At 33.9% G+C, this 27,508-nt stretch overlaps 5 protein-coding genes across 8 annotated transcripts; 3 read left to right on the top strand and 2 right to left on the bottom strand.

Moving 5' to 3' along the window:
• The first annotated feature begins 328 nt into the window (after window positions 1-328).
• On the top strand, window positions 329-1,703 carry LOC113863163. The gene is made up of 2 exons (XM_027496624.1): window positions 329-583; window positions 1,372-1,703. Exons 1-2 carry the CDS (start codon window positions 352-354, stop codon window positions 1,638-1,640), a joined length of 501 nt encoding a protein of 166 aa, XP_027352425.1. The 5' UTR covers window positions 329-351; the 3' UTR covers window positions 1,641-1,703.
• A 1,785-nt stretch (window positions 1,704-3,488) lies between these two features.
• Window positions 3,489-6,777, bottom strand: LOC113862755 (zinc finger CCCH domain-containing protein 11). 2 transcript variants are annotated; one of them, XM_027495928.1, is made up of 8 exons: window positions 6,367-6,777; window positions 6,151-6,235; window positions 5,933-6,073; window positions 5,730-5,818; window positions 5,400-5,588; window positions 5,190-5,320; window positions 4,876-4,978; window positions 3,489-4,040 (listed from the first exon to the last, which is right to left on the bottom strand). In XM_027495928.1, exons 1-8 carry the CDS (start codon window positions 6,535-6,537, stop codon window positions 3,867-3,869), a joined length of 1,083 nt encoding a protein of 360 aa, XP_027351729.1. In that variant the 5' UTR covers window positions 6,538-6,777; the 3' UTR covers window positions 3,489-3,866. The 2 variants fall into 2 exon arrangements, with proteins under 2 accessions (XP_027351729.1, XP_027351728.1); XM_027495927.1 differs by having other exon boundaries at window positions 3,497-4,040; window positions 5,730-5,821.
• Window positions 6,778-8,383: 1,606 nt separating this feature from the next.
• Window positions 8,384-15,601, top strand: LOC113863304 (pentatricopeptide repeat-containing protein At5g02830, chloroplastic). Of its 3 annotated transcripts, none has more exons than XM_027496839.1 (12): window positions 8,384-8,948; window positions 9,427-9,514; window positions 9,701-9,905; window positions 10,777-10,884; window positions 11,325-11,489; window positions 11,642-12,217; window positions 12,798-12,863; window positions 12,995-13,075; window positions 13,401-13,498; window positions 14,230-14,440; window positions 14,853-14,913; window positions 15,061-15,601. In XM_027496839.1, exons 1-12 carry the CDS (start codon window positions 8,477-8,479, stop codon window positions 15,387-15,389), a joined length of 2,460 nt encoding a protein of 819 aa, XP_027352640.1. In that variant the 5' UTR covers window positions 8,384-8,476; the 3' UTR covers window positions 15,390-15,601. The 3 variants fall into 3 exon arrangements, with proteins under 3 accessions (XP_027352640.1, XP_027352639.1, XP_027352641.1); XM_027496838.1 differs by having other exon boundaries at window positions 8,463-8,948; window positions 14,998-15,600; XM_027496840.1 differs by lacking the exon at window positions 10,777-10,884 and having other exon boundaries at window positions 8,463-8,948; window positions 15,061-15,595.
• A 228-nt stretch (window positions 15,602-15,829) lies between these two features.
• LOC113863303 (thioredoxin-like protein AAED1, chloroplastic) lies at window positions 15,830-19,922 on the bottom strand. Its single transcript, XM_027496837.1, has 9 exons — window positions 19,649-19,922; window positions 19,259-19,400; window positions 19,088-19,133; window positions 18,603-18,662; window positions 18,203-18,239; window positions 18,032-18,111; window positions 17,805-17,896; window positions 16,594-16,654; window positions 15,830-16,275 (listed from the first exon to the last, which is right to left on the bottom strand). The coding sequence occupies exons 1-9, from the start codon at window positions 19,839-19,841 to the stop codon at window positions 16,216-16,218; spliced, it is 771 nt and encodes a 256-aa protein (XP_027352638.1). The 5' UTR covers window positions 19,842-19,922; the 3' UTR covers window positions 15,830-16,215.
• Window positions 19,923-21,128: 1,206 nt separating this feature from the next.
• LOC113863161 (adenylate kinase 1, chloroplastic) lies at window positions 21,129-24,529 on the top strand. The gene is made up of 4 exons (XM_027496622.1): window positions 21,129-21,448; window positions 22,546-22,686; window positions 22,991-23,263; window positions 23,341-24,529. Exons 1-4 carry the CDS (start codon window positions 21,200-21,202, stop codon window positions 23,482-23,484), a joined length of 807 nt encoding a protein of 268 aa, XP_027352423.1. The 5' UTR covers window positions 21,129-21,199; the 3' UTR covers window positions 23,485-24,529.
• Window positions 24,530-27,508: the final 2,979 nt, after the last annotated feature.

Here is a 27,508-nt window from a genome sequence, read left to right as displayed (position 1 = left end):
TTTATTATATTTAATTTTAACTAAATAATTTTACACATTAATTAAAATAGTTACAGAAAATAAATTTTGTTTAATTAAATAGCTAGTTATAGCTAAAAGAATAATTTAATTTGAGCTGAAAATTTATAAAACACGTATTACTAAAATAAAGAAAAAAGAGTTACATAATTTTTTAAAATAATACTGAAATTTATGGTATAAAAAATAAAAAAGTTGGCATTAGAGTAAAACTGCATTTATTATTATTCTTATTATTAAGTGATTGTAACGTGGAGCTTGAGGCACGGAAGGAAAGACACGTGTGACAAAGTGAGGAAATTTGAGATTCTCGTAAAGGATAAGGAAGATGTGATGATGGAGTTCCTATCTGGGTTCCAAAGCAAGCTTGAAATTGGAATCTTCAATCTTCAATACAATAACAACATCATGCAATTGCAAATGGGTGTTTATACACACACTTTAATATCTCATCGCTTCTCATCATCATACCAACCCTCCTTTCCTTTTTCTTCCTATTCCCCCTTCAAACTTTTCTGTTCCAACTTCAAGGAATCACAACGAAACGATGATAACAATAACAAGGGTATTGCTCAACGTACAATTATCAATTTTTTTATTGCATACATCTCTTATTAATGTTGTTTTTAGAGTTCTTTGGCATTTCTGATTTCACGGATCGGATTACCTTGCTCTCGATCGATGCTTAAGGTTCCCATAAAATGGAACCTACGTTCTAACACAAATTGCTGAAAGCACCATTCATAGTATTTTGGGAAATGGCGTACATTATATTTTGATGTATAGTTGTTTATCAAGATCATACTACATGGGTAGACACAATATCAAAATTAACGTAACACACACTGTTACACTTCAGAAAATAATAGTTTTTTAATCAATGACTACTATGGTTTTTGGTTAAGAAAAAAAAACCGGTACCGTTAATTGGACATAGCGTCGTCTATGATCAACGTGGTCTAAAGTCCAGTTATAATATAAAATCAATTCATGGTTCATTACTTAAAAATTTAAGTTTTTGAGATACTTAGTTCATCATTAGTACTCCTTTGCCGAGAGGAATGAAAATGAGATAGTAGAAGACACTTTTCTTGGAATGGTAAATAGAAAGTTACAGAAAATGCAGAGACATTACCTTAATCATGTCATGCATTATGTATCTGATTTTGTGTTGTATTGAGAGAGAACTTTGTTTCTCTCCATATTTGCCAATTTTGTTTCCCCCTTTTCCCTAAGCACAGTAATCTAACTCTTAAACTTCATTGCTTTGAAAACTATTTCCTTCCATTTTCACCCATTCCAAACAGTGTAGAACTCACGACTATTTACTATAATTGTTTGTAAATGTCTTAGGTGATAAATCTTCAACAGACTGGGACAAGGCATGGACAAGCTTCAAGAAGCAAGGGAGAAAAAGACCCTTCTCTAAATTTTCTCCAGATAAGTATGTGAGCTGGAATCCTAGGCGATCAGAGTTTCCACTGTCTGAGGAGGTTGATCCTATTAAGAGAACAGAGAGATCAAACCTCATGTTCTGGAATAGTCCCACTTTCACTCTAGGGGGTGCAATTATAATTGTCACATTTCTTTTGTTGTACACCATTCTTGCACCAATCAAGTGAGTCTCTTTAAAAACAATAAAAGTGAAAAATATTGTTTCACGGAAATGTAAATTCTTTACTAATGTAGCTGATGGTTTACCCATTGCATGAAACACTTTTCTTCCTTTGATTTGTTACTGGGTAACAATTTTTGTAGGGTATAATTCTGGAATGGTCAAAAGACAAGATAAATGTTGGGCTTGGATGGACTAATAAATGACAATTAGTGAATTAGGTCGTGTAACTGGTTGAAGGTTAATCAATTGTTTGATTAGATAACTAGTAGTTATTAGTCAATTTCCCTCCCTATGATCATCATTTCAGGATAGTGGATTAGGGCAGGCGGTGGTTGTCTGTGCTATCTGTGTATTAGGAACAATTACATATATTGCATCTCGAATTGGCATATATTTGGTATGCCAACTTAATAATACTAAAATAGTGAGCCAACAGTAGTATTTTCAAATCGAGGAATAAAATCAATGACCGATTTTACCATTAACAATTTGATGACGGTGAACAATCGGTCACATAAAATATTTTACAGTTGGGGGTATGAGGAATTACAGCTTATTATTAGGTGAACTTTGGGAAGGTTTCACTAAACAGAGTTAACCATAGTTATTTTGTGAAATTTACGTGAAATTGATATAATAATTAAGACTGCATTCTCTTCTATTATTTATTTCTTGTAGTATTTAACAATGAAAAAATTGTTGTGGGTGAGAGTGTAGGAAAATTTTTCAGCTTATGCGACAGTGATATTTAAATTAAGAAATTATTTTGTTGAGATCATAAATACCCTCCCAAGCATATTATGATCTCCAAATTTGCATAATGAGATTCCTTACAAGTTCAAACGTTTAATGATAAATAAGCACTGTTTCCTTGACAGTTTATTTTCTACACTTTGATCTATCTTTCTCGAAGTATTGTCTTCTCCGACATCCTCGCAACTGCGTGCATTTTCCTAAAAAGACAAAGTAGGATAAATGCTGTGTATTTTGGCTGGATGAAAATGAGGCTCGTGGAGTCGAGAATGACGAGACTTATGTATCAGGAATATGAATGGCGTACCCATTAACATGTCCCACTGATTCCCCTTTTAGAATTAGCAAAGCTTATGTCTCAGAATTCTCGAAGTTATGAGTCACGGCTGATAAAGAACAAGGATAAATCCAACTCTCCGGGTTCAGCACACTTCTGACCGACCCTTGTGTATCAATGTTTCATGCCCTCTCCGATGAATCTATCTATAGATTTATCATCAACTGCATTCACATTATAGTATATACTATTTTGAACATTTGCTCTTAGGTTACGTTGAGTGTACAGAACAGTGATTTCATATAATATGAAAAGAATTAGAATGGTAAGGACTGCTGAATACAATCAATCTATCTTAAATTACATAAAGATTCATCACTGATAAGTGATAACCAAAATTACTTGCAAGAAAAGGTTTTGAAGAATTTTAGGAAGGTTTGTGTGGGGTATGTAGGAAAAGAATTTTAATGCTCATTCCATGAAGCATGGAATCTCCACCACCTCCACCTCTCTTAAAGGGCTGATAAAACCTAATTTTATGGAATGAGACTTGACATGGAATCACAATAATATGTTATTTTCTACGAACAACATGGGAAAGCTCGTTCCATAGAATGGAATTGCCATTTCAAGCACTAAAACATAACATTAAACTCGTCTCTGATTTTTAATCCCCATTTTTAAGGGAATACAATTACGGGCTTCATGCAATTCCATTTTTAAGAGAACTAGTCCCTTATATATTCATTTATCTTCTGGAAATTTTTTGCCATTCCGATGATGTATTGATATTGATTGCTCAGTTACTGTAGGGGAAGTTAAAACATCCAAAAGAAGCCACAGTGCCATTTTACGCTTCAGTGTTAATAAGGAGAACAAACCATAAAGCAATACAGAAGATCCCCATCGTTGATTACTGAAATAGACATACTCATCAACAAAACTAGGTACAAACTACCCAAGACAACCTAATGTTCAAACAACAAAAATGTGTGCAGTAAATTATCTCACACTGGCAATTATTCTAACCAAATGCAAAGTTGAGAACAATAACTTCATTATCATCAAAGGCTTCATTCAAAAATTTTCTTAAAAGAAAGAAGTGCTAATGGCGACAGGCACGTGCTCTATGTGTGCATCAGGCACAGAAAAATATCACATGGAGGTTATAACTGATTCACAGAAATAAGTTCCAGCTCCTTACTCCTTTATTTGAATTGATGTTTTAGATAAGCTTGCTTCCAATTCATTCAACTCATCCATGTCCAGTTCATCATCATCATCGTCTTCGTTGACATCAACATCATCAGGATCTTCAGCATAAGCACTAGCTGTTGAGGTACTAGGACCCTCATCACCAGCATTCCCATTTGCCTAAATTAAACCAGACAATTAGCAAATTGAAATACACAGTCAAAAAATAAGGCTGCAGTATTCTAATAGTTCAAGCACATATTTTAGCCATTAATTCGATAGATCAAAAGAGGGCAAGTGAGATAACAGTGCTAGGCCTAGATGCAACAAGGCCCCCTAGAAACAGCTGGCCTGTATATATGTTTAGAGAAGGAATATTGAAATTAGTCTAACTACTGTTCTGAATGGGGAAGAGAAAGCTTCAATTGGCTATAATTCATGACATAGCTCCACGAACAAAGTAAAACACAATCATCCCTGGATTCATTCCGGCAGGGCATGTAATGTGTAGCAACCTAGATGCAAGATAATAATGAATTTACAGTTTTACTTACAAGAATTTTTACCTTTTTATTTTTTAAACCTCATTAGAGATAGATAAAGTCCATTTCAATGTGTTCTGAAACAAGCACAAGCTGTATACTAACTACAAAGTATACTTCCTGGATTATTCAGGAAATGCAGATCTAACAATGATTGTTAGTATTGTATGATTTGGGAGGCGTATTGTCTATGTTACATGGATGTGGTATGGGGGTTATGAAAGGGGTTGAGCCCCACCCCATCATAACCAAGTTCCAATGGAACCCCAAAAAGTCAAAGATTAACAATACATGTGCCCAACACTGCAAATTGAAGAAGTTAAATGTCAAACATTGTTTCCTCTTACTAACAGATTGAATACCCAGCATAATATGCATCACGTTTACATTCACCAGTCTGCTACTCATTTGCAACTATATCCATTAAATAGGCAACTAAATTAGGCAGAGAAATAAGTGAAGAAAAAACTAACATTCTGTTCAGTGACATAAGATTCTGGTTCTCTTTGGTACTTGTCATATGCTTCAGCATCATCCACAAACAAGCTAGCATCTGACAAAAATAGCTCACGACCACTGCAAATGGGAGGGAAACAATATAGCATGATTAGTGACAAACAACTAAAAAGATAACCAGCCTTCATAAGTTGTAACTAACCATGATCCTACCATTCAAACAATTCAACATCATGCAGTATCTTTGTTTTTTTGAGTAACAAGACTCGTACACACACGACACACTGTCATTCATTCACAAGTGAATCATAAAACAAAGATAAAGGATTACCTCATGCGATCATTCTTAGCCCTCTCCGCCTGTTCTGCAGCCAAATTGGCATCTCTCTCTTCTATCTTCTTCTTCTTCCATTCCATGAATAACTCAGGAGTCATAGGAGTTGTAGTTGCCACTTTGGCACGCTAAACCATGATAAAATATTTTTTTAGCTAACCTAATTGATATCAAATGGCATAGATCATTGCAGAATAATATTTTCACCTGATTTTCAATCTCCTCCTCTATTGTTATTTTTTCAGTTTCCTCCTCTAATAGAGCCTTCATTTGAGATTTTAAAACATATCCGGGGGGGAGAGCATGTCTATAGTGGCAACTCTTACCCCCGTTGGGGCAGACCCAGAACCAACCATATTGCTTCTTCTCCACTGCTTCCAAAAAGTATTTACAGACCTGAACAGAATTCGCAAACACCATATAATGGTCACTCTGAGTTGCACAAGCCAAACAGCAAAAAAGGTTTGAAAACAATCAATGTCCAATAATCAAATATCTGAAAGACACCCCCACAAAATCAAACAAAATGAGACATACTATGTCAGTTGGTTTGTTCTGATTATACTCTGTTTTCTTCGACTCCACCACCTTCTCCAAGGTCTCTTGATCCCAATCCTCCATCGTTTCTGACAAAAACAGACCCAGACAATGCTTAAATAAACAGAAACCCATCAAATGAAACCCAAACAACAGCAAACAAGCAAATAATTGTCACAATTGAACTGTCTATCATCCAATACCCTGGTCACGTGTATCACTATAAATGTCAATCTTTTCCCCTTTCCTCTGAACATTCAAATCATGGGAGAACTTGCACTTGAAACCCTTAGCACACTGCCCCACTTTAAAAAACTCACACAATATGGACTTTGGATCAACACCTGTTCAAATTATTCAGATATCAGTTTCCTGCAACACTGAACAAACAAACCCACGATGAATCTTAGATGACATTTACCAACTGGCACTTTAGGCTGACTAACAGCAATTTTGAACAAATCATTTAACTCCTTGTCCTTGGCCTTCTCTTCCTCCTTCTTTTTCTGCCATCATCATATCCATTATACAATCAGCGAGAGTTGAAAACAAATACACGGATTAACGATAATAAAAATAATTGAAGTAGTAATTAACGATAGAATTAGAAAAAAAAATAAAAATTCAAAACTCGGACCTTGGCAGCGACTTTGGAAGCATCGGGCTTGGGCTGCACGGATTGCTTGAGGTTCTGAACATATTTCTGAACATTTTTGCTCTTGTTTTTGTTCTTGAGACCGAAGGTTTTGTCCTCTACGATCTTCTGCTTCTTCGCTAAATCAGCTTTGGATTGCTGCTTGGGCGGCATGAATTAATAGCCTTGGAGAATTGGGAACGAAGAAAGGGATGAGAAAAATTAGTGTTTGAGGGGGTGACAATGTGGTGCTATGCGTTACGAGACGATGACGTTCCCTCCGCCAGAAATTGAATGGTGTGGTGCGGTTTGGTTAGGGTTTGAAGAACCGGAGAGGGTCGAGACTCCAAATTTTAAATTTCCCGATTTACCCTCTAACTCTTCAGAGGTGTTGACGTGTCGGGCTATCGTGGACCGGGGTGTTCTGGACACACACTTCACGGTTCCCCCCAGAAGGGAAAGTACGGTAAAATTAGTGATTAAACTAATTAATGTATTTTTTTTTTCTAATTTAAATTTACAGTTTCACTTTTTGTCTTATAAATTTAGTCATTTAAACTTTTTTTTTATTTCAATATTTTCTTTATTAATATCTCTATTTTTTTAATCTCAAGTGAATGTATCTTATGAGTAATTTATGTGAATGTAATGTTATTATGAGACATAGTTGATAATATTTACTTACAACATTGTCGTTTAAACAATATTTTATCTTCTTAATGTAGATTTAAAAATATGCAATAAAATTAGTAAAAAAAATAAGAGGATCAAACTAAAGGTGGCCACGATAATATACTTTTTAAGTGGTGGTTTGATCTGCTTGAAAGCATGGGTGAAGTGCTTGAAACTCATCTGGAGAGAGTGATGTTTGTGAATATGGCTTCCCCATTATTGAACTTTGTTTTTAGTTATAGCTTCTACCTTGCCTCTTCTCTCTTCTCACTTTTATCTTACTTTATCTCAATCTTCTTCTTTATGTTTTCATTTATTGTAGAAGGCATTAACGATTATTTATTACTAAAGTTATGTGAAAATGGAACAAAAACAAATGAAATACCAGTTAGAAATAGGTAGGAAAAAATGAAAAAAAAATAATATTTTAGACGATAGATTGTGGGCTAAAACTCATTATATAAACTTTGGTTTTAAATTTTAAACACAAAAACATTTATTACCCAACCATATTTTTGTTTTATATTTATTTTTAACATTTTTTTTGTTATTTTTACTTTTTTATAATTTTTTTAAAATCTAACATTCACTGCTATAAAATAAATTATTGGTCATATTTTAGTTCAATAAAACCTTTTTTTATGGGATTTACATATTTGACTTTCATTTTTAAAGGCTTATGTTTTATGTGTTATGTGTTTATTAATTTGTTTACCATTTCATAAAATAAACTTTTATGTCCTTAAACTTAAACTCAAAAACTTGTAACATAATATTATTTCTAATTTTAACATACAATTTTTTTTTATTTTATATATTGTTAAAATTATAATATACATTCTTCATTTTTACCTACACCAGTGAAATTCCTTAGTTGCAACATCTGTCACCAAAGCTCAAATTTAATGATACTTTTTCTTCATTCACAATATTATATATATATATTATATGATAATAACGTTGTGCATGTATTCGTTAAACGCATTAAAAACTAGGTTAACAAATAATGATTTAAGACTGATGTAAACTTATCCTCAAACAAATTCTTACTCTCACCTACTGTAATTCTTACACTCGTAGATCAAATATAAACTACATGAAAACTTATCACTTTTAAAACTCTAGAACACGTTATACATGATCATGTATTTTCTTTAAATTAATAGATATTACATTGAAGTCTTTTCTTTTTGATTTTTTTTTTATTAATATCTTTAAAAGATAAAACGATTAAAGAAATAAAGGAATAAAATATTATACCAACTTGGAAAATCATCTAGGGGGACATGGTAAAAGGTAAAACAATCTAGGATCTTCTTGTGTGGGTACCATAACGCTGAACATCCACCTTTCATATCCAATCCAATCCAAAATCCAAAACCCATATAAACCCCTCCATTTTCACTCTTCTTGCTCCATTCAAAACGGTTGGCCAATAATAATGATAGATTTTGTGATCCTTGGCTCCTCCTCCATTGTCACTCCGCTTCCCAACCCACAACAACCACAACACCGCCACCCCATCAAACCCCACAAGCCTTCTGTCCCAAAGTTCGCTCCTTTTCCTTCTCCTCCTCCCTCTTCGCATTGGCCCATTTCCTGCACCCTCCATGCCCCCTCCACTCTCACCCACTGTGCTGACTCCCACCTCGCTCAAGAATTTCAAACGGTCATTGAAGACGTGCTCGATTCCGGGGTTGACTCTGAACTTCTCGCCAAGGTGGTTCTGTTGGGTATTCGAGCCAAGAAGGTTAGCACTGTGATTCACACTCTTAACAAAGTGAAGGGTCTTCACATTTCTCTGTCTACTCATCTTCATGGCTCTGACATCGATGCCATTGCCAAGGAGTGTTGTCACATGGTCATGTGTGGCCACATTGAGGAAGCTGTTGAATTCATGGAGGTTCTCGCACGTAATTCTTTTTTCACCAATTTCCCTTCTTTTTTTAAATATTTTAAGCATATAAAAGTAGTATTCTCTTTATTCTTTTTATAAAAAAAACTACTATTTTTTTAATTATAAGAAATAAGCTTATTTTAATTTATTAATTGCTAGTTTTTTAATATGTTTATTTATTATAAATTTTGCTATTACTTATTTATTTCGTACTCAAAGAATAAAAAGAGTGATATTTTATTAGTAAAAAAATATTATATTAAAAATATAAAAGTACAGTAAATATTTATTTTTTTATTAAACATTGTGATCAATTTTAGTTTTTCTTTGAATAGTAGGAAACAATTATATAAACATCTATGCTATCCATTCATTCACTGAAATCTTTTAATCTTATTAGCGAGGGAGAATATTAAGCATGGAAAGAGCTTCCTAATGATTGACATCGTGGTGACTTGTGATAAATTACAATGCATGATTTTCTTCCTTTTCAGGTTTCCAATTATCAATCAGAGAAATTGTTCAGCCATCTGACGTAATAAAACGATGTGTTCTTAGTCGGAACCCAGTTTTAGCTGTTAGGTACGGTTTTATACTGTTTTTGACACATTGATTCTATAAAAATGTGCTGTCTTCTATTTCTAGTAAGTGATTCTGCATATGGTTTCTTTTGTGACATTAATTTTTAATTTATGGATTCTAAACTAGTGCTTCGTTCCGTATTCTATTCCAAATAGTTAATTTATATGATAGTATCACATCTTTCAGGTATGCAAGCCTTCTTCCACATGCACATATATTGTTCTACAACATTATATCTGAATTTGGCAAAAGGAGGGATTTAGCGTCTGCTCTGAAAGCATATGATGCAATGAAGAAAAACTTGAACAGTCCCAATATGTACATATACCGGGCAATAATTGACGCTTGTGGTCCATGTCGTGATTACAAGAAATCTAGGTACATATATGAGGTATTTTCTAGTCAGTTTACATTGACTTCCTTTAACTTCTGTGCTAATGATTTAAAGCTATGGACCTGTTTAAAGACTTCTTTTATTTGAGTATTTTATACTCCTTGATGTAGTTCTTATGGTGCACATGTCCATTTGCTTACAATGCCCATGTTTATGCACTATTTTGGTCTTGCTCCTGTTTTCTTTATTGAACATTCGTGCATATATCAAACCTGGAGCTATTTTAATGAATACAAGTATTGCATTGAATCAAGTGTTTTCAATTATAATTTTGTAGAACTCTGCAGCTAGTTGGCAGTGAAATTGTAGTACAAATTAATTGTAAATAGTTTTAGAATATCAGTGTAACATTATAAGGATTGTTTTATTGATTCTTATTCATGAATATGTAGTCTCTCCATTCACCATAGTTTAGTTGAATATGCAGCAGTAAAAGGCAGCATTCAAGAATAAGAATTCTCTTGGATGGGAAGAGATGGCTAGAGCGTTGGCATTATTAATTAATCAACTATTACTACTATGGCTACAACTTTAGAGAATGGCCTGAGGCTTATAGTTTGAAAAATGTGTGAAGAACGTATCAAACTTCTCTGAGCCTATGGAGACCACATCATATATTCTTATCTGGATTAAATTTGAATTTGTTGACTAAATAAAATGTAATTTGGCCTCCACTTGTTCTCTAAAATGGTGGTCTTAGAATTTCAAATATGAAGTTTAATCTTGATTCTTGATTGATCTCTGAAAGATAAGTACCATACTAGTGGTCATAATGTTTGCTTACAAATGACAGTGCAACACAATTGCACAAATCTCGTATTATTCATTCATTTTCTCATATGTGTAGCATTCATTTGCTCTGATGCAGGATTTGCTTAATCAGAAGATCACTCCAAATATTTATGTGTTGAACAGTCTCATGAATGTGAATGCCCGTGATCTGGGCTACACATTAAAACTATATCAAAATATGCAGGTAGCCCCCTCTCCCCCAAATATCATTTTGGTATACATATGCATGCGTGCACATACACACCCATGAAATATGCATGCATAAACCCAAATAATAATAATAACAGAATTCTAGAATGGAGATGTCCATTTATTATATCTAGTTCAATAGAGATTCCCAAAACCAGGCATAAGGGGATTACCTATCCTTACTGTTCTTGTTTTCTCACAATAATTTTCATTATTGAATAAAATACCTCAAGCAAATTATGTTTATATTACTTTCCATTTGGTTTCACTTAAAAAATGAGAAAGCAAGACTAATTATATTTTCTTCTGCATAGCTTGATGTAATAATTGACAGCACATGCTTTCATTTTCATGCCAAGAGTTGTCAAGAGCATTAAAGTTTCTCCTCATCTAAGCAAATACTGTATATTGTCTAAATTCCTTCTACAAATCCAGAATCTTGGTTTAAAACCAGATATGACAACCTATAACATCCTACTGAAAGCATGCTGTGTTGCTGGAAGAGTTGATCTAGCCCAAGACATTTATAAGGAACTTAAGCATTTGGAATCAGTGGGACAGATGAAATTAGATGTTTTTACCTACAGCACAATTATAAAGGTATATTACGATAGATACAGAATCACCATACTTTCATTGATTTGCATAGTACTTACAACCCTGAACCCTCTCTCCTTCATCCCTCTTCAGTTAAGGAATATGGAACACATAGTACACTATATTTGGTATCTCCTGATCAGAACTGATTTCAGGTCTTTGCCGATGCAAAATTGTGGCAAATGGCTCTAAAAATCAAGCAAGACATGCTGTCTGCTGGTGTTTCTCTTAATACTGTTGCCTGGTCATCATTAATCAGTGCCTGCGCACATGCAGGGCTTGTAGAGCAGGCAATTCAGTTATTTGAAGAAATGCTTTTGGCTGGCTGTGAACCTAATACTCAGTGTTTCAACATCATTTTACATGCATGTGTTGAGGCTTGCCAATATGACAGGGCTTTTCGCTTTTTCCATTCTTGGAAGGAAAAAAAGATGTTGTGGTCCTTTGGTGAAGGCGACAATAGCAATTTAGAGCATGGAGGCATGGGTAATGCTACTACTAAGCCAAATGGAATTTTTAATTCGCACATTTTGAGGTTTGCTGAGAGGTTCCCTTTCATGCCAACTACCACAACATACAATATTTTACTGAAGGCCTGTGGTACCGATTACTACCATGCAAAAGCACTAATCAAAGAGATGAAAAGAGTAGGTCTTTCTCCAAATCAAATAAGTTGGTCAATTTTGATAGATATATGCGGAGAATCAGGAAATGTGGATGGTGCCATTGAGGTAAAGATATAATTAATCTATACCATCATGTTTTTGCATCTATTTTGCACAATTTTTTGGAAACTTTTTTAGCCAAGTTATATCAGGATTGGTGTTTTTGGTAACACCGCCACTCGGAACATCATTTGCAATATTTAGTCACACCAAGGGAATGACTACTAAGTATTTATTAATCTCATAAATGTGTCCAATATGCTCAATTTTTAGGTTGGGTATCAATTGAATGTAAGCTTGGTAAATAATTAGATATGACTTGATTTAAACTATGGAGTTATGGAATAGTAAATAGGAAAACCCTTCCAAAATGTTGAAAAGAAAAACTATAGCTGCAGGATTTATGATAGTGGACCTGCAAAATTATCATGTTTGATTTGCAGCTACATAAACTAATTATGGGCATCGAGTCTCCCTTACCCATCTTTAATTAGCATACATTACAAGGAAATCATATTCCATGTAAAAGCAGACTTCACAATCATCAGTTAATATTGATATGCATGCAGTACATATTATTGTACTTAGCATAATAATATCATGTTAATGCATTTAGTTCTCATGAGATGACCGTGTTCCCATGCAGATTTTGGAAAACATGGGTGATGCTGGAATTAAACCTGATGTTATTGCATATACAACAGCCATTAAGGTCCAAAGCTTTACTGTGATAATTAGCTTATTTTATTTTATAAAATTATCTATATACTCAAAGTGGCATTTTTCACTATCTTAAAAGTATATGGCCCTTGACGTATGGGAATTTTGCTTTTTGCTTCACAGGTTTGTGTTGAAAATAACAATTTTAAGCAAGCATTGACATTATATGAAGAAATGAAAAGCTATGAGATACATCCAAATTTGGTGAGTGTCCATAAACTGTAGTTGTTATCATGTTATGATTCTATTCACAAAATGGTAAACTTAGATAGCTCTATCCACTAACTCAACTCAATGTGACTTGGATGAGGCTGCTCTAAGGTTCTACAACCATAAAAACCAACTAAAATATAAGTAGAATGGTTGACATGTCTACTCATGATAAAAAGAAATGAAAGACAATGCATTATATTGTAAATATCTGAGAAAAAAAAACTATAGAAATCACAACTTTCTTGTGATCTGGGGAAAAAATAATAGAATATGGTTCATATTGTAATCTCTATTGATTTTGTTAATTATCTCTTAGGTGACATATAACACACTTTTGAAGGCAAGGAGTAAATATGGCTCCCTACTTGAGGTGCAACAATGCCTGGCTATATACCAGGATATGCGAAAGGCGGGGTATGTTAGCTTATACTCTCATTACTCTGTACTTGGACTCATTATCTTTGTCAAAGTTATGGGTAGATGTCAAATGTTATGTATACCTTGTTTATTCCATTTTAAATCACATATTAGCAACTTTCTAAGTCATTGAAAGTTTGGAAGATTGCTACTTAATGGTGTCAAGAGAAGGTATAGCTAATTAATATTGTTAGCAGTATGTAATGTATATATGCAGATTGCCTATGCACAACAAGCTTCTTTATATGTTATTTCAAGCTGTATATGTGCACCTACCACATCCATAAAGAAGCAGTCTATGCTGATGCCATGTTCGTAAACGTTAACCTGGGTTTGCCTGGTCCTATTAGATATGAATCATTTACTATTAGGCATAATTTGTCATAGGTTGTTGCTTCTAGTCATAATTTCTCCAGAAGAGAATTGGTGATAAAAAAGAATTTGAGATAGTATACTTTACTGTAGTGATACCTATACCATGACTCTCTGAGTCTTCCTGAATCCCTCATTGTCCGAGGAAAAAGAGGGTATTCTGAGCCAATTTGTTGATGCTCGCTGTCCTCATGGTACAATAAAATGAGTTGGAAACTATTATAGCTTACAAAGGACTGAACTGAAGGATATAATCCAGGACTATCTTGTATGTTTAAAGTCTTAAGGGAATGACCAGAAAATCCTTTGACACCAACATTGCTTCGGTTTTAAACTAAATAATGCATGTATTGCAGGTACAGACCCAATGACTACTATTTGGAAGAACTGATTGAGGAATGGTGTGAAGGAGTGATACAAGATAACAGAGAAAACCCAGGAGAATTTTCTTCCAGCAATAAATCTGAATCAGAAAGACCTCATAGTTTACTTCTTGAAAAAATTGCAGCACACCTGCTAAAGAGGATAGCTGACATCCTAGCGATTGATGTTCAAGGGCTCACAAAGGTGCCTATAAATTCTTAAGTTAATATTTGGCATAAATCTGTCTCAACTCAAGCATGGGTTAAAGCTATGTTTTTATTTAGAGAAATGCTAGCAGGATAATATTTTGTGACAATTTTTTCAACATAGTATTGGGAAAATTTCATGCAAATCTCTCTAAACAGGAATGTAACTCACATGATTTAACGAGTCTTGGATGAATTTTAGCCAAAGTGTGTTAAAAAGAGTGTGTTATTACTATTTCTTTTCTTGTTAATTGCAGATCTTAAACAGCACTTAATCTGTTTCCATATCTTCTCTGGGCTTCTGTTACAACTTTGAAATTTATGTAATAAAACAATATTTTGTAAGTTACATTTGATTATGGTGAAGTCTTAGTTCTTACTTTTTGTCATCGACCCTTTGGTGTTAACAGGTTGAAGCTCGCTTGGTTATTCTTGCAGTTCTTCGAATGATCAAAGAGAATTATGCTTTAGGTATGAATAATCTGCATTCTCTTTTTGCATGGTATTTTGCCTACATAATCATTCAAATTCATATGAACTTAGCAAGAAAGCAAGTGGAGATTCAGAGAATAGTCCACGTAACTAAATATAACTCATTGTTGGCCTTTGTGGAAACAGGACATTCAGTGAACGATGACATCTTGATCATTATAGGAGCTACAAAAGCAGATGAAAATTCATCTGAACACTTATTAGAAGTGCAAGAGGCAATAATAAAACTTCTTAGGAATGAATTGGGGCTTGAAGTTCTTCCAGCCAGAACCAAATTTGCACTAACTGACACAGCAAAGATAGTGAGCCCCAACCTTTCAAATCTCAACATAGAAGCCTTGAAAGGAGAGAATGCATTACCCTCAACAATGGTGTGTCAGACAAGGAGACCTGCCGTTCTACTAAGGTTGAAGGTCACCAGAAAATCATTATACAATTGGTTGCGCAGGAAGTAAGCAATAAATAGTAGTTCGACTAGAACTTCTAGGAATTTTGTACAAATATTAGATTAGTTATGCCAAATTTTTTTTTCTCTCAATGGCTTCTTCAACGTATATATTGTATGTGGGTATAGCTGCATATGTATCTATAACCGATGTATAAGCTGTAAGTAACCCAATGAATGATACCCGGTATCATGGAATAAAATAATCTTTTTTCTTCTTTATTTTCATTATCTTTGTTCAGTTGTACTTGTCATTCCCAATTGCTATAGTGGTTTTCAATTCAGGATCATAAGAGAATCTCAAGCAATTCAAAAGTACTCTGGTTTTGGAGTTTGTTAAAGTTGGTCTCAACTTCCACATTTACTGAAACACGACTAGAACCGTTGCAGACACTAAACTAAAATCATAAAACAACATTAAAAACTGTTAGAAACATAGCATGATGGGTAAGGCCAATGTTTCCATTCCATCTGCAAGAAGAAAACAGAATTGCGCGTTTCAGGCCTCTCACCAGGTAGAATAATCCACAATGCTGGTAGCCAAAAAGGGAATGGATTTTTCTTGGAATGGAAAAAAATATTATATACAAGATTTCGAAATAAACGATAGAATATTAAATTAAGAGCTTAATAGTAATAGTTTACAAATTGTGAGCTTTCATTTGGTGTATTGCGGGTTAAAAAGTTAGCATATAACTGAGCCTCAAAGAAGAGCTACTGTTCAGCTAAAGAAGCAGCTAAATATGATGATGTAGAATGCCTTGTGCAGGGAGTACACACTTAACGAAGCAAGATAAGCAGGGGAAAGGACCGGCACGGCGTATTCCATCCTTTCTTCAAGAGCAACATGCTTTTAAGATATCTTCGATTTCAGGGTCATCCCCTGCTTCTTTATCCTGTTCACATGAATATTCAAGTTATTTAATTCATATAATATTTTTCTACAATATTTTTTACAACATTATTTTTCTCTTTAATTATCTCCTCTACATTTATCATTTAATCTCATATGTCTCTTCTTGTCTCTCTTTGTTGTAAAAGAAATAATACAAATTTGATGTACTAATATAATCTCTCTGAATATATTCCATGTAATGACATCAGAAAAATGTTTATAAGCCATGAATATTTTGCTGATTGATGCTAATTGTAGCTAAAGTGGCAAGGAAAATATATTCTACAAAGAATGGAGCAGATTAGGGGGTTGCACGTACCTTGTGCACGTATGAGATGTTATTTTTACCTGGACCTGCAACTACAATTCCTCCTTGCTTCCTGCCGCAATACCAAGTTCATGTTATAAAGGAAAAGTCAAGAGTTCAGCCATTCACAAAGAGAAGAATATGATTCTGTCAAGTGTCAATTACTGAAAATGGACTGGGGAAATGAGTCAGAATCTGTTATAATACCTAGAAAATATCTCATATCGTTATTGGAATTTAGAATATCTTAGGTGATATCGTAAGAGTGGAATTCATATTTCATTTTGCTTAGTAAATTCTTAGGTTACTGATTAGGTGAAAAGTCTAGTATTAGTATTAGGTTGCTATGGATGACAACTAAAGCCAATTCTTATTCAGACTCTTATTATATAAGAAATTTATATCATAAATTTTATCATGAAATTTGTTGGCATAAGATAAAAGAACTTATTTTGATAAGCTATAAAAAAAAAGCTTATTGAAATAAGCTGAAAAAAGTTGTAAGTTATTTTTGCTTTCTATAAGTTCTTCCAAATAACTCCTAAATAGAGGTCAGTTCTTTTTACTTTATTATCACAACATAATCATTATATGACAGTCCAATATATCATACCAGAGTCTTTAATTTCTTTTCTCCTTCCTTCCCTACCTAATAATATTAACAGAATTCAAGAAGCTTATATACAAATTTAACTATCCCCTCAAGTGAGAAGGCATATCCAAGACATTGTCTAAAATCTTAAAGGATCTAGCTTTCTAGCACTGGATTTTTCTTTTAGAGAGTGATAGATGAGAGGTTATCAATAACAACAAGGGAAGGTTAGAGAGGGATGAGAAGTCAAGCAGTCAAAATTTCGTGAGTCATTACAGCAGAAATTATGATCTTTATTCCAACAATGATATTCCTCCACAATATTCAAGAATAAGATGACAAATAAACAAATGTTCACCGCAGGGTTCTCTAATATCAGGAGGTAGGTGTAATAGATGGGCTAATGCCATTAAGTTGGAATGGACTGCTTATCTACTATCCTACATCATAGATTATTAGATTCATAGTAAATAAAAAACTTTGGGATTTTGAGGAGGACAAAAAGGAAAAGAGGACATCAAGCAGGATCCTTTTTTATAGTGGTATTAGTATAGATTAAGAGAGCCTTGAAAAACCAGCATAACCTGTCAAATCAGACAGTTTAACACTTATTGGGAGATAATTAACATACCAGCCTCCTTTGGTAACGGTGTCCTTTTCAAATGAAAGCTTCCAATCTTGTCGATAACCATCCATATATAATTGTATTATTTTAAGACCTGCCTGCAGTGTAACAGCTGAAATTAACATGGGAGATCCTTTGTACTGTTAACAAAAATCTTAATTTATGAACATATATCCTTCAACCACTGATGTTTACATTCTTTATGATAAAGGATGAGGCAGTTTCTCACTTACTTTGGGGGTAAATGTGGTTAAAACTCCAGAAACAAATTTAAAGGCCTCGTATGATGAGTGAGTGGGGTCTGCATAGATTTCTAGAACAGATAACAGGAACCAATCAAAGTGATGATATAAGATGGTTACATTACTAAAAATAGAACAAGCATTAGGTTAGCTGAATAGTACCTCCTTCAAATTTTGTTTTCTCAGCGAAGGCTTTAGCCTGTACAAAATATAGGTATTTAATACAACTAAATTCTAGCATACTCACATGGTAAGAGAAGGAGGAAATTAATATTTGGGAGCATTGGACTTAGAATTGTATCTAGTAAAGAGAATTCTAGTGCTCCCACTCAAAAATATAAAATAAGACTCTAATTGAATATAAGCAATCATCCCTTACACTCTTTCCCACTAAAAATTATATCTTACGACAACATGTTTTGAGAGGATTTATGTTTAATAAACCAGTTAAGCAGATCAAGGATGCAATAAAAAAATGCAACACCGAAAAATGAAAATAAAATCCAGCCCGACAGACCTGATCCAGAAGTACAGACATTCACTATAATTTCTTCTGATATACCTGATCAATGCTCCCAGGTCCAATCAACACAAGTGCCACACCAGATGCATCCATTCTATCCTGTTGACAGAGCATATCCACGTTAGTAGTAGACATATAATTTTTGCTGAAATAGAAATGTTTCTGTTTTACCACTAAAATTTTACCATAATAAAAAAGATTATATGTTATTCCACTTGCCAAGACTTTTATTGCAAGCTATAGAAAATTGGCACTCACTTTTCGGCATTCCACCCACGGTAAGGATTAGGGAAGATATCTTCATTCAGAAGTAGTCAAGGTAAAATGCAGCTTACACAAAAAGGAAGGCATCCAAACATTCATGTTTGGACCTGCATTTTGAATTAAGATGCATACTGGAGGATACCCTAAAGAGTATGTTTGTTTGACAAGTCATTTCAACTAGCTTATAGTTTATTTGACTAGCTTACAAGTTTGTTTGACCAAAATAAAGATGTTTGTATAAGTACAGCAGAAAACTTTACCTTCTTGGATGCAAGATAATCAGCCCTTTTGCGGCAAAGCACGCACCTGCAAATGTAAAGAAAGGAAAAAAATAATGCACAATTAATCGTTAAACAAACCCATAAACAAGAACTAGCACATCTAGCTAAATAAAGGGAACTTCGTTTGTGTATCAAACATGAGAAAATCACCCAAAATGGCGTGCAAATGCCACAACGGCTTTCCTATCTTTCCACAAGTCAGAAATTGGAATCCCGTTTCCACTCAAATCAAACACTTTCACCGAATCCAATGAACTCATGGTATCCTCACTCAATGCGGCAGACTCAACTCCTGTTCACATTCAAACAATCAACCTTAAATTATGAGTGATGAAATCTTAAACAATTCTAGTGCAATCAAAATTAACAAGTAGCTTGAATTGTCATGCTCATGCTGCTTCAGAACAAAAAAATGGTACAAAAATCTTCCTTTTTTTAATGCTATTCCATAAACTTATCTCTTCACTTACTTTACAAAGAGAAAAGACTAAAGGGTGTTTCGAAAAAGATGATAAGACTAAAGGGTGAGACAAAACTTGCCTGCAGAAGCAGAAGCAAAGGGTATGTTCGTTACACGGTGTAGTGTTGTTGAGAGTCTGAATATATTCTTAGAATATATTCGAAGGTTTTGTTTTGGTGGAAGAGTGGGATGTACATGCAGCCGACACAGACTCGTTGTTTTGTTAAGGTGAAGAGAATTTGACAAAAGCGTTGCAGAAGGAGAGCATGCCATGGAACGTGGTCTCAGGAAACAAAACAATGAATGGTTAAGGCTTCTGCTTCTTTCTGTTTTTTCCCCTCGTTTCTTAACATGTGGAAATAAAGACAAATCACACGTGTGATGTTTGAGGAGTGTGAACGTAGAAGAACTTAGAACTTGTGAGTTCCGAGTGAGAGAATCGACAAACGTGGCATATTCGGTGGCACATAATTTCTTTTAGAATATATGGACACAAACAAAATTTTCCATTCAAATTACGTTAAATAATGTAAAAGATGTATCATAATAGTTTTGCATCTAAAAACTCAAAATCATACTAATCAACGGTACAACACAGTTTTCACCCCCTCGAGATACATGATATGAAACAGTGACATTTTATTATGAGGATAAAATTTAGTCCTCTTTCGAAAATTTGAAACTGTAAATTGAACAAGTGTATGCAGTGGTAAAAAATTGTAAACCTTCGTAGGTAAGTAAAATCACACAAGTTAGTTTTATCACTAATCCAATATCCTTCAATACCACAGACAATCAAAGGGTTATTATATCTTTATGAAAAAAAAAATGATCGTACAATGACTAAATTAGATGTCAAATGAAATGATAATAAAAATGATAAATGTTGAAATAATATTTTTTTATATTTAAAATTGTGTGTATGAATAAAGTATATATGCTTGTAAATTATGGTTATCGGTATATGGGCTTTCAGTTATTAAAATTGATTAATTTGGTATTAACTTTTAGAAGAATCTCTTAAAGATCGTCGCCAAAATCTATATATTTATCACATATCCGTAGTGTGCTATCAATGAGATAGATAGTTTAGTAAAAGATTAATGCATATGATTGATTATATATTATTAAAGTTAATGTTTAAGATACTTTAAAATATATTTCAGGTGTAAAGAATGGTTTTAGTTAAGCAGCTATCTCAGTCACAAATTGGTTAAGATGATGAGGGGAGAAGAAGAAAAGAAAAATAATTTTTTTTACCAAATAGTTAGATTTTAAAATTTTTTACTTTTTTTTAATGAATCTATCAAACATAATAAAAGAAAATAAATAATTTATAACGATTAAATAAAAAAGAACAAGGCTTAAAACTTAAGCAATAGTTGTCGGTTAACGGTAACGCTAAAAGAAAATTAACGAAAAAACAATATCCCGAAAAAGATATTCTGATTAAAAATGAAAAGAAGAATAGAGCTAGACCTAGTAATCAAACGGCACAAAATGAATTAAAAAAAGAAAAGAAAAAAAAAATAATATAAGAAGTATAATAAAGAGGGCATTAAGCATTGTAATAGGCAATAGCATCACTTTCTTCTCATTGTTGTGCTTCGGAGTTTCTACCTGCGATTCCAATGGCGGCCATTACCCGCCTCGTAAAGCGCAACCCCCCTCTATTTTCCTTGGCGCGTGGATTTTCATCAACCATTTCTCCCGCGCCGCCGCGCAAGGAGAGAAACGTCCAGTGGGTGTTCTTGGGCTGCCCCGGCGTCGGAAAAGGCACCTATGCCAGCCGTCTCTGCAACCTCCTCGGCGTCCCTCACATCGCCACCGGAGATCTCGTTCGCCATGAGCTCGCCTCCAATGGCCCCCTCTCTTCTCAGGTTCCTTCTTCTCTCTCTCTCTCTCTCTCTCTCTGAATCTTACCCTTTTCGTTAGTGTGATTTGGTGTTGTTGATTGTTGATGTGCTATTTTATGCAGTGTGAAACGCAAATCGATTAGATGGCATAACGTTGTTTAATTTGAGCACGTGATTTGTCTCTTAATGCATTTTTAGTTCCAATATTAGGAACCCCTCTGTGAAATAATCATAAAAATTTGTGCTTTTGTCACTTGCAAAACTCTGGACACAACTCGCGCGCCTCCAATAGCCTTTATACGATCCCCTTGGTACTAGGTAGTCTCTTTTCTGTTGTTCACTCTGGCCTGTGTCTTTGAATTTTGATGCACATAATTAGCTGAATTGAGATCCAAAAGTTTGTCACTTGTTAGAGTGGAATGTCTAGGGATCTTAAATTAGTTCAAATCTCTGATTGGAGATTCGTGCTGCGACTTGTTTGGCATGCCCTCATTTTGCTTTGAACGGATCTGAGTTCTTTTAGCCGTTTATAATTGTTCCAAGAATGACAAATTATGCCGTATTGTTGTCACTTTACTTCTTGTTCGTTGTTGTGTTTTCGTGACAACCTGTGCAGCATGTATCTAAAACCGAGATTTGCTGGATTTCAGTTCCTTAAACATTTTAATCATTAATGTTCTTGCATTGTTATATTTGAGAGTGGTGGTGGAGCTTTATTCTGTTCTTTTGGTTGCATATTGCTCTTTGTTTACTAGCTTATAAGTAAAGCCTGCCTGTTTTGTCTTCTGAATTGGTGAATTCTTGACACTTGATTGGTTCTAATTTTTATTTTTCCATCTTTTATCATACAAGGTATTGGAATTTTCACTATTCTTGATCTCGTTTGAGGTTTTAACTATACTTAGTTATGGTAGTTCAGTTTCAATACATCATATGGAGTACCCTAGTTTTTACCTGTATATCAGAAGCTTGTGAGTGTGAATTGAAGATAACATGATCTTAACTTTTAAGAAGTAGCATACTTTTTAACCAAACAAGTTATAAAAGGATAATGTATTTATTTTATGTCAATCAAGCCATCTCTTCTGCTATCTGATTTGCAGTTTTTGGTCCTTTTACAGCTATCAGAAATTGTTAATCAAGGAAAATTAGTGTCAGACGAAATTATCATAAGTTTATTGTCAAAGAGACTGGCAGATGGGGAAGCTAAAGGTGAATCAGGATTTATTCTTGATGGTTTTCCTCGAACTATAAAGCAAGCAGTGAGTATCTTTGTATTTCATTATTCTTAAACGCCCCCACCTCCTAGTGTTCTAAAAATCTTTTAGATTGATACTCGAAATGCTATTTCCAACAAAAAGTAACAGAAGGAACTTTGTAGATTGACTTGTGTGCTTGTAATTGGCCGTGATGTTTCTAGAGACCAACTAACCAAACAAGCAGCTATATTTTCTGTCCTCCCCAAACCCCTCCAATCCCTCATGTTTGAGGTTGCAACAATGCAGTGACATGTTTACTTTTCATTGCAGCAATTTATTTAAAATGTGCTTAAATTTGTGTGCTCAGGAAATATTGGAAGGGGTAACTGACATTGACTTGGTGGTCAATCTGAAACTCCAAGAAGAAGCACTGCTTGCAAAATGCCTTGGTAGGAGAATTTGCAATCAGTGTGGAGGAAATTTCAATGTTGCCACCATTAATGTCAAGGGTGAGAGTGGGCGCCAAGGAATGGTCATGGCTCCACTTCTTCCTCCTGCTCATTGTATGTCAAAGCTCATTACTCGTTCAGATGATACTGAACCGGTAGTCAAAGAAAGGCTTCGTGTATACAATGAAATGGTATTTGTCCTCCTATCTATTGAATATCCCAACTTATTTCTCATATTTTTATAATTTGATTTCTGTCATTTTTTCAGAGTCAACCTGTAGAGGAATTTTACCGTAGTAGAGGAAAACTGTTAGAGTTTGATCTGCCAGGAGGGATCCCAGAATCTTGGCCCAAGTTGCTGCAGGCTCTTAATCTTGATGATTATGAGGAGAAGCAGTCTGTGGCAGCATAAGATATAAAAGTGTACTATACAAATGAGTATTTCATTCTTTGCATGCATGTATTGCATGCTTGGCAATTTTGCAGGAAATAGAACCAAAGAAGGTGGACTTCTCTATTAGTGTTATACGGATAAATAATGATTTCAGGAAGTGTCGGAATCTGATCTAACTTTACCCTGTTGGGATTTCCATTATTTTAATTTTGCTATATATGGCAATGGTTTTGGTGCTTTCTGATGTTGTCAGGAGCAGTTAATTTCTGATTGAATTGCTGCATAGATGGTTGACACAATTATGTGTTGTAACTGAAATAAGAATGAACCAATGTTATTGTATTATCAATCAAGGGATTTAGGGAATGCTTTTCGCTGGAGTTAACGTCGAGGAAAAACTATTGTACCATGCTATTTAATTTTAATATGCTTGTTGATTTCATAACAGTCACGAATGACTCCTTTTCATCGACTATGCTTTGGTTTGAATGCATTTTGCAGGTTTAACGTGAGGCCAAATCCTAGGCATTCTTATTTTACTGTTAGCAGGGGTGTGGGTATCATACATTTTATCTAGTTCAAATGAAAATGAAATTATCAATTTTCTTCTAGTTTATTTAATTGATATATGGGTTACTAATATTCAATTCTTCTGTCAAAGTTGCCTTCTTCCCAGATATCGAGGGGATTTTTCTTTTGGGTTAAGAAGGAAATGGAAAAAAGGGAGAAGGGTGTGGTTTTAGAACATTGCAGCTGGCCGAGCTGGTTGGCATAAGTGTTTGCTAGCCAGTAAGTTGAAACAGCTGCTAAAATAATACAGGGCATAGTACCAGCTCTTCACTGCTAAGCTTTTGTGGTGTAAGATAGATTGTGCCGTGCATTTTTTACCTAGTTAGTCATCCTCGTGTTCCTGTGAGTTCCTTTTTCTTCCACCTTTTTAAGCAGTTTCATGTGGACCTGCGGTTGAAGTTCTCTCATGGGCACTCACTGATAGATTTTGTCGATTCTTTTGTTTTGGTTTTTTCGTTTGTGTCAAACATTTTAAACTTATCTATTGTAACTGATTCAAGAAGGGTTGAGTTTCTTTCTTTTTTTATCTGGGAGGAATTAGTATGATTAATCATTAACAATTGCATTTTTATGTTCCGTTGTAAAATGGTTATATTTGTTTTTGTAACATTTCTGTGTGTGTCTGTGGGTGAATATTGTCGTTGAACAATGCTCAGAGGGGATGTTTTGAAAATCGCAAGTTTTAAAAGCTTTTTATTTGGGAGTGGGCGAGGGGGTTGGTTTTAAGGGCCGGATGTAAAAATTGAGACTTCCAAGTTAAATTATTAGAAAAATTTAATGTAATGTAAATTGTTGGTTTTAGAAAAAAAATTCAATCTTTTGCAATAAAAAAAATTATTTAGAAGTATGTATGTATATATATATATATATATAACGATTATAATCAAGGTAGATATTATTTTTAAAGAACTTTTAAATAAGGAAAAAATATCTTAAATAATTAATATTTATATTTGCATATTTTTCATGAATTAATAATATATTTTTTAAAATATAAAATGTTTCTGGAAGGTATTTCGAAAGGCCCAAGGCAGTGAACGTGTTGGTTTAAAGATGCCAATTTTTACTTTTACTTTTGTGAAAAAAAAAAGAGAGGATAGGGACTATAAAGTCCAGCACAAACAAAAACAGAAAATACACAGGGTTTGGAAGCCCAACCATTTCAATAGCAGCAAGCACAAGTAAAGGATGCAGCACATAATGAAAGCCAAGATGATGACATAAAAAAAAAAGAGCAAAATAATAATTTAATTTTTTATAAGTTAAAAGTAACTTATATGTTGTAAGTTTTAAAAGTTAAATAAGAGTTAATTTCTAATAACGTTGAAAAATATAAATTAATTTTAATTTATAGGAGATGTTTAATTCACGTTACTTTCTTAGACACAATCATATGCAGGATACGTTAAAACAGTTAATGGAAAGCAAAGTCAGCTTCCTTAGTGTAGTGAGTAAAAAAGGAGGATGTGAAGGGAGAAAGTGTTCAAATTCACATTATCCGTTTTTACTCTCTCTCTCTCTGATCCATTTTCTTTTTCTTACTCTTATCAAACACTTCCTTTGAGCAAAGGACATTTAACAATAGAATCATATTAAGGAACTAAGTCCCAATTAGAAATTCCAGCAATCTCTCCACACGATTGGTTAATGTTATTTCTATAATTGTTAAGGATGAAAGGAGGGAGAGGTGCTAATTAAGCATCATCACTTCTAATTTTACATAGTATATGTATATGTAAATGACTTCACAGGAATTTATTCTTGGGTTGGGAGGGTAAGGCCAATATTTACTTTTGAAGAGAATCTTTACTTTACTTCACATATTAAAGATATTCCACTTTTTCACGAAGCATTTATCCATCACGAAAAGTTTGTGATGCATGCTATTAGAAAAGAAACAAAATGGTGTCATTAAATGGAAGGAAACAGTTGCATATTTGATCGTTTAAAGTGAACAACATGTTTGGCTATACAAAGGCAGAAATGGGATATTGGGGGTCCTCTTAGACTTTGAGTTTGTCCCATGCAAGTGACAAAAATAATTATGCATGAGGTGAGCATGCCTTGGTTATGTATTCATAATGACAAGGTGCAAGTTGAGCAATTTTAGAACATAATAAGAAACAAACACCAATGAACTAATTTTCTTAGATTTATGGAGAAATTTCTTAAAGTTTAGAATTGTACCCATATCCTCAATTTCTCATCATTTATAAAGGTACGCTATATTCACTCTGCTTTTTTCTCAAGCCTACTAGAACTGTATTTGAACACGAGTCAAGATGAATATGCCAAAAGAAAATTTTCATATCACATATTTTGGGTGTTTGATATCTACTGGTATCATTACCAATCAATAAACTTAAATATGAATTTGTTGGACTAATTAAGTTTGCATATATCATACCATAAAAAGAGAATATATAGATAATTTGCACAGCATTGGTGAAAATTTTATTGTATACGGTCCTCTCGTAACATTTTTGCCGCAACTGATCAAGAGATTGGGTGCTGTATTGCATGGGTTAGGTTTCAAGAAATTTAAATATTCACATTTTGATAAAGTACCTTTTATTACTGAATTTACAATTTTGTCAAACTCTATATTTAATTCAACAACAAATCTTTGAAGAATGAATAAATTTAGCTAGAAACAGAGAAGAGAATATCTTTAACTTAAATTAGTCAAAGCAACAGCTAAACTAACAAGAACATATCTTTTTCTAGGTGCTTAAATATATACATACTATTTATATTAGACCAAGATTGATCTGAAGGGTTGTGCTTTGTAAAAGAGTAATACTACATTATGAAGATAAAATTCAACCAAAATTAGTTGAGTGATAAGAATTACTCATCTTTAGCCAACGGGACTATAATATTTCCCTTGCTTAAAAAAAAGAAAGTGGTAACTGGTAAATATTGAATAAATTTTCGTATACCTTGACTTTTACAACACACTTTTCCGCGAGAGACCAAACAAAATTAAATGATAATTTGAAATCACAAAACATATTCAATCTTTCTCATATAAAATGACAAACAAAATTATTAATAATGTTAGGACATAAAAATATAATCTCTCTCTGTGGGGACACATGTCACAACTACTGGTCATAACAATGGAAATTCCGTTTGGTAATCAAAATAATTTTATCCAGAGGGGTACCCACGCGTTCACTTCCCTTCCATGCTCCCAACTAACGTTCCAATTTTCCAATGCCTAAACTAACTTTCAAAGCACCCTATGTTATGTGAAAACCCTCATATTGATTCTAGAAATCTATGACACATCGATTCCATTCCTTTCTCATGAGTACTTTTCCTCATTCTGTAATCTAATGCATATTATCTTCAATCCTCATCACTGATTAAACACAGACTGTATATATGGTTGTACTGTTCAATAGGCACTACACTCTCCCATGCCTGTGTTATAATGATATTGATGATGTTTGAATCTTCAACTTCA

Source organism: Abrus precatorius, unplaced genomic scaffold, assembly GCF_003935025.1.
Source record: "Abrus precatorius isolate BTA unplaced genomic scaffold, Abrus_2018 Scaffold3, whole genome shotgun sequence".
NCBI lineage: Eukaryota > Viridiplantae > Streptophyta > Magnoliopsida > Fabales > Fabaceae > Abrus > Abrus precatorius.
The sequence above is the reverse complement of the archived record's forward strand: the minus strand, read 5'-3'. Positions and strand labels throughout refer to the sequence as shown.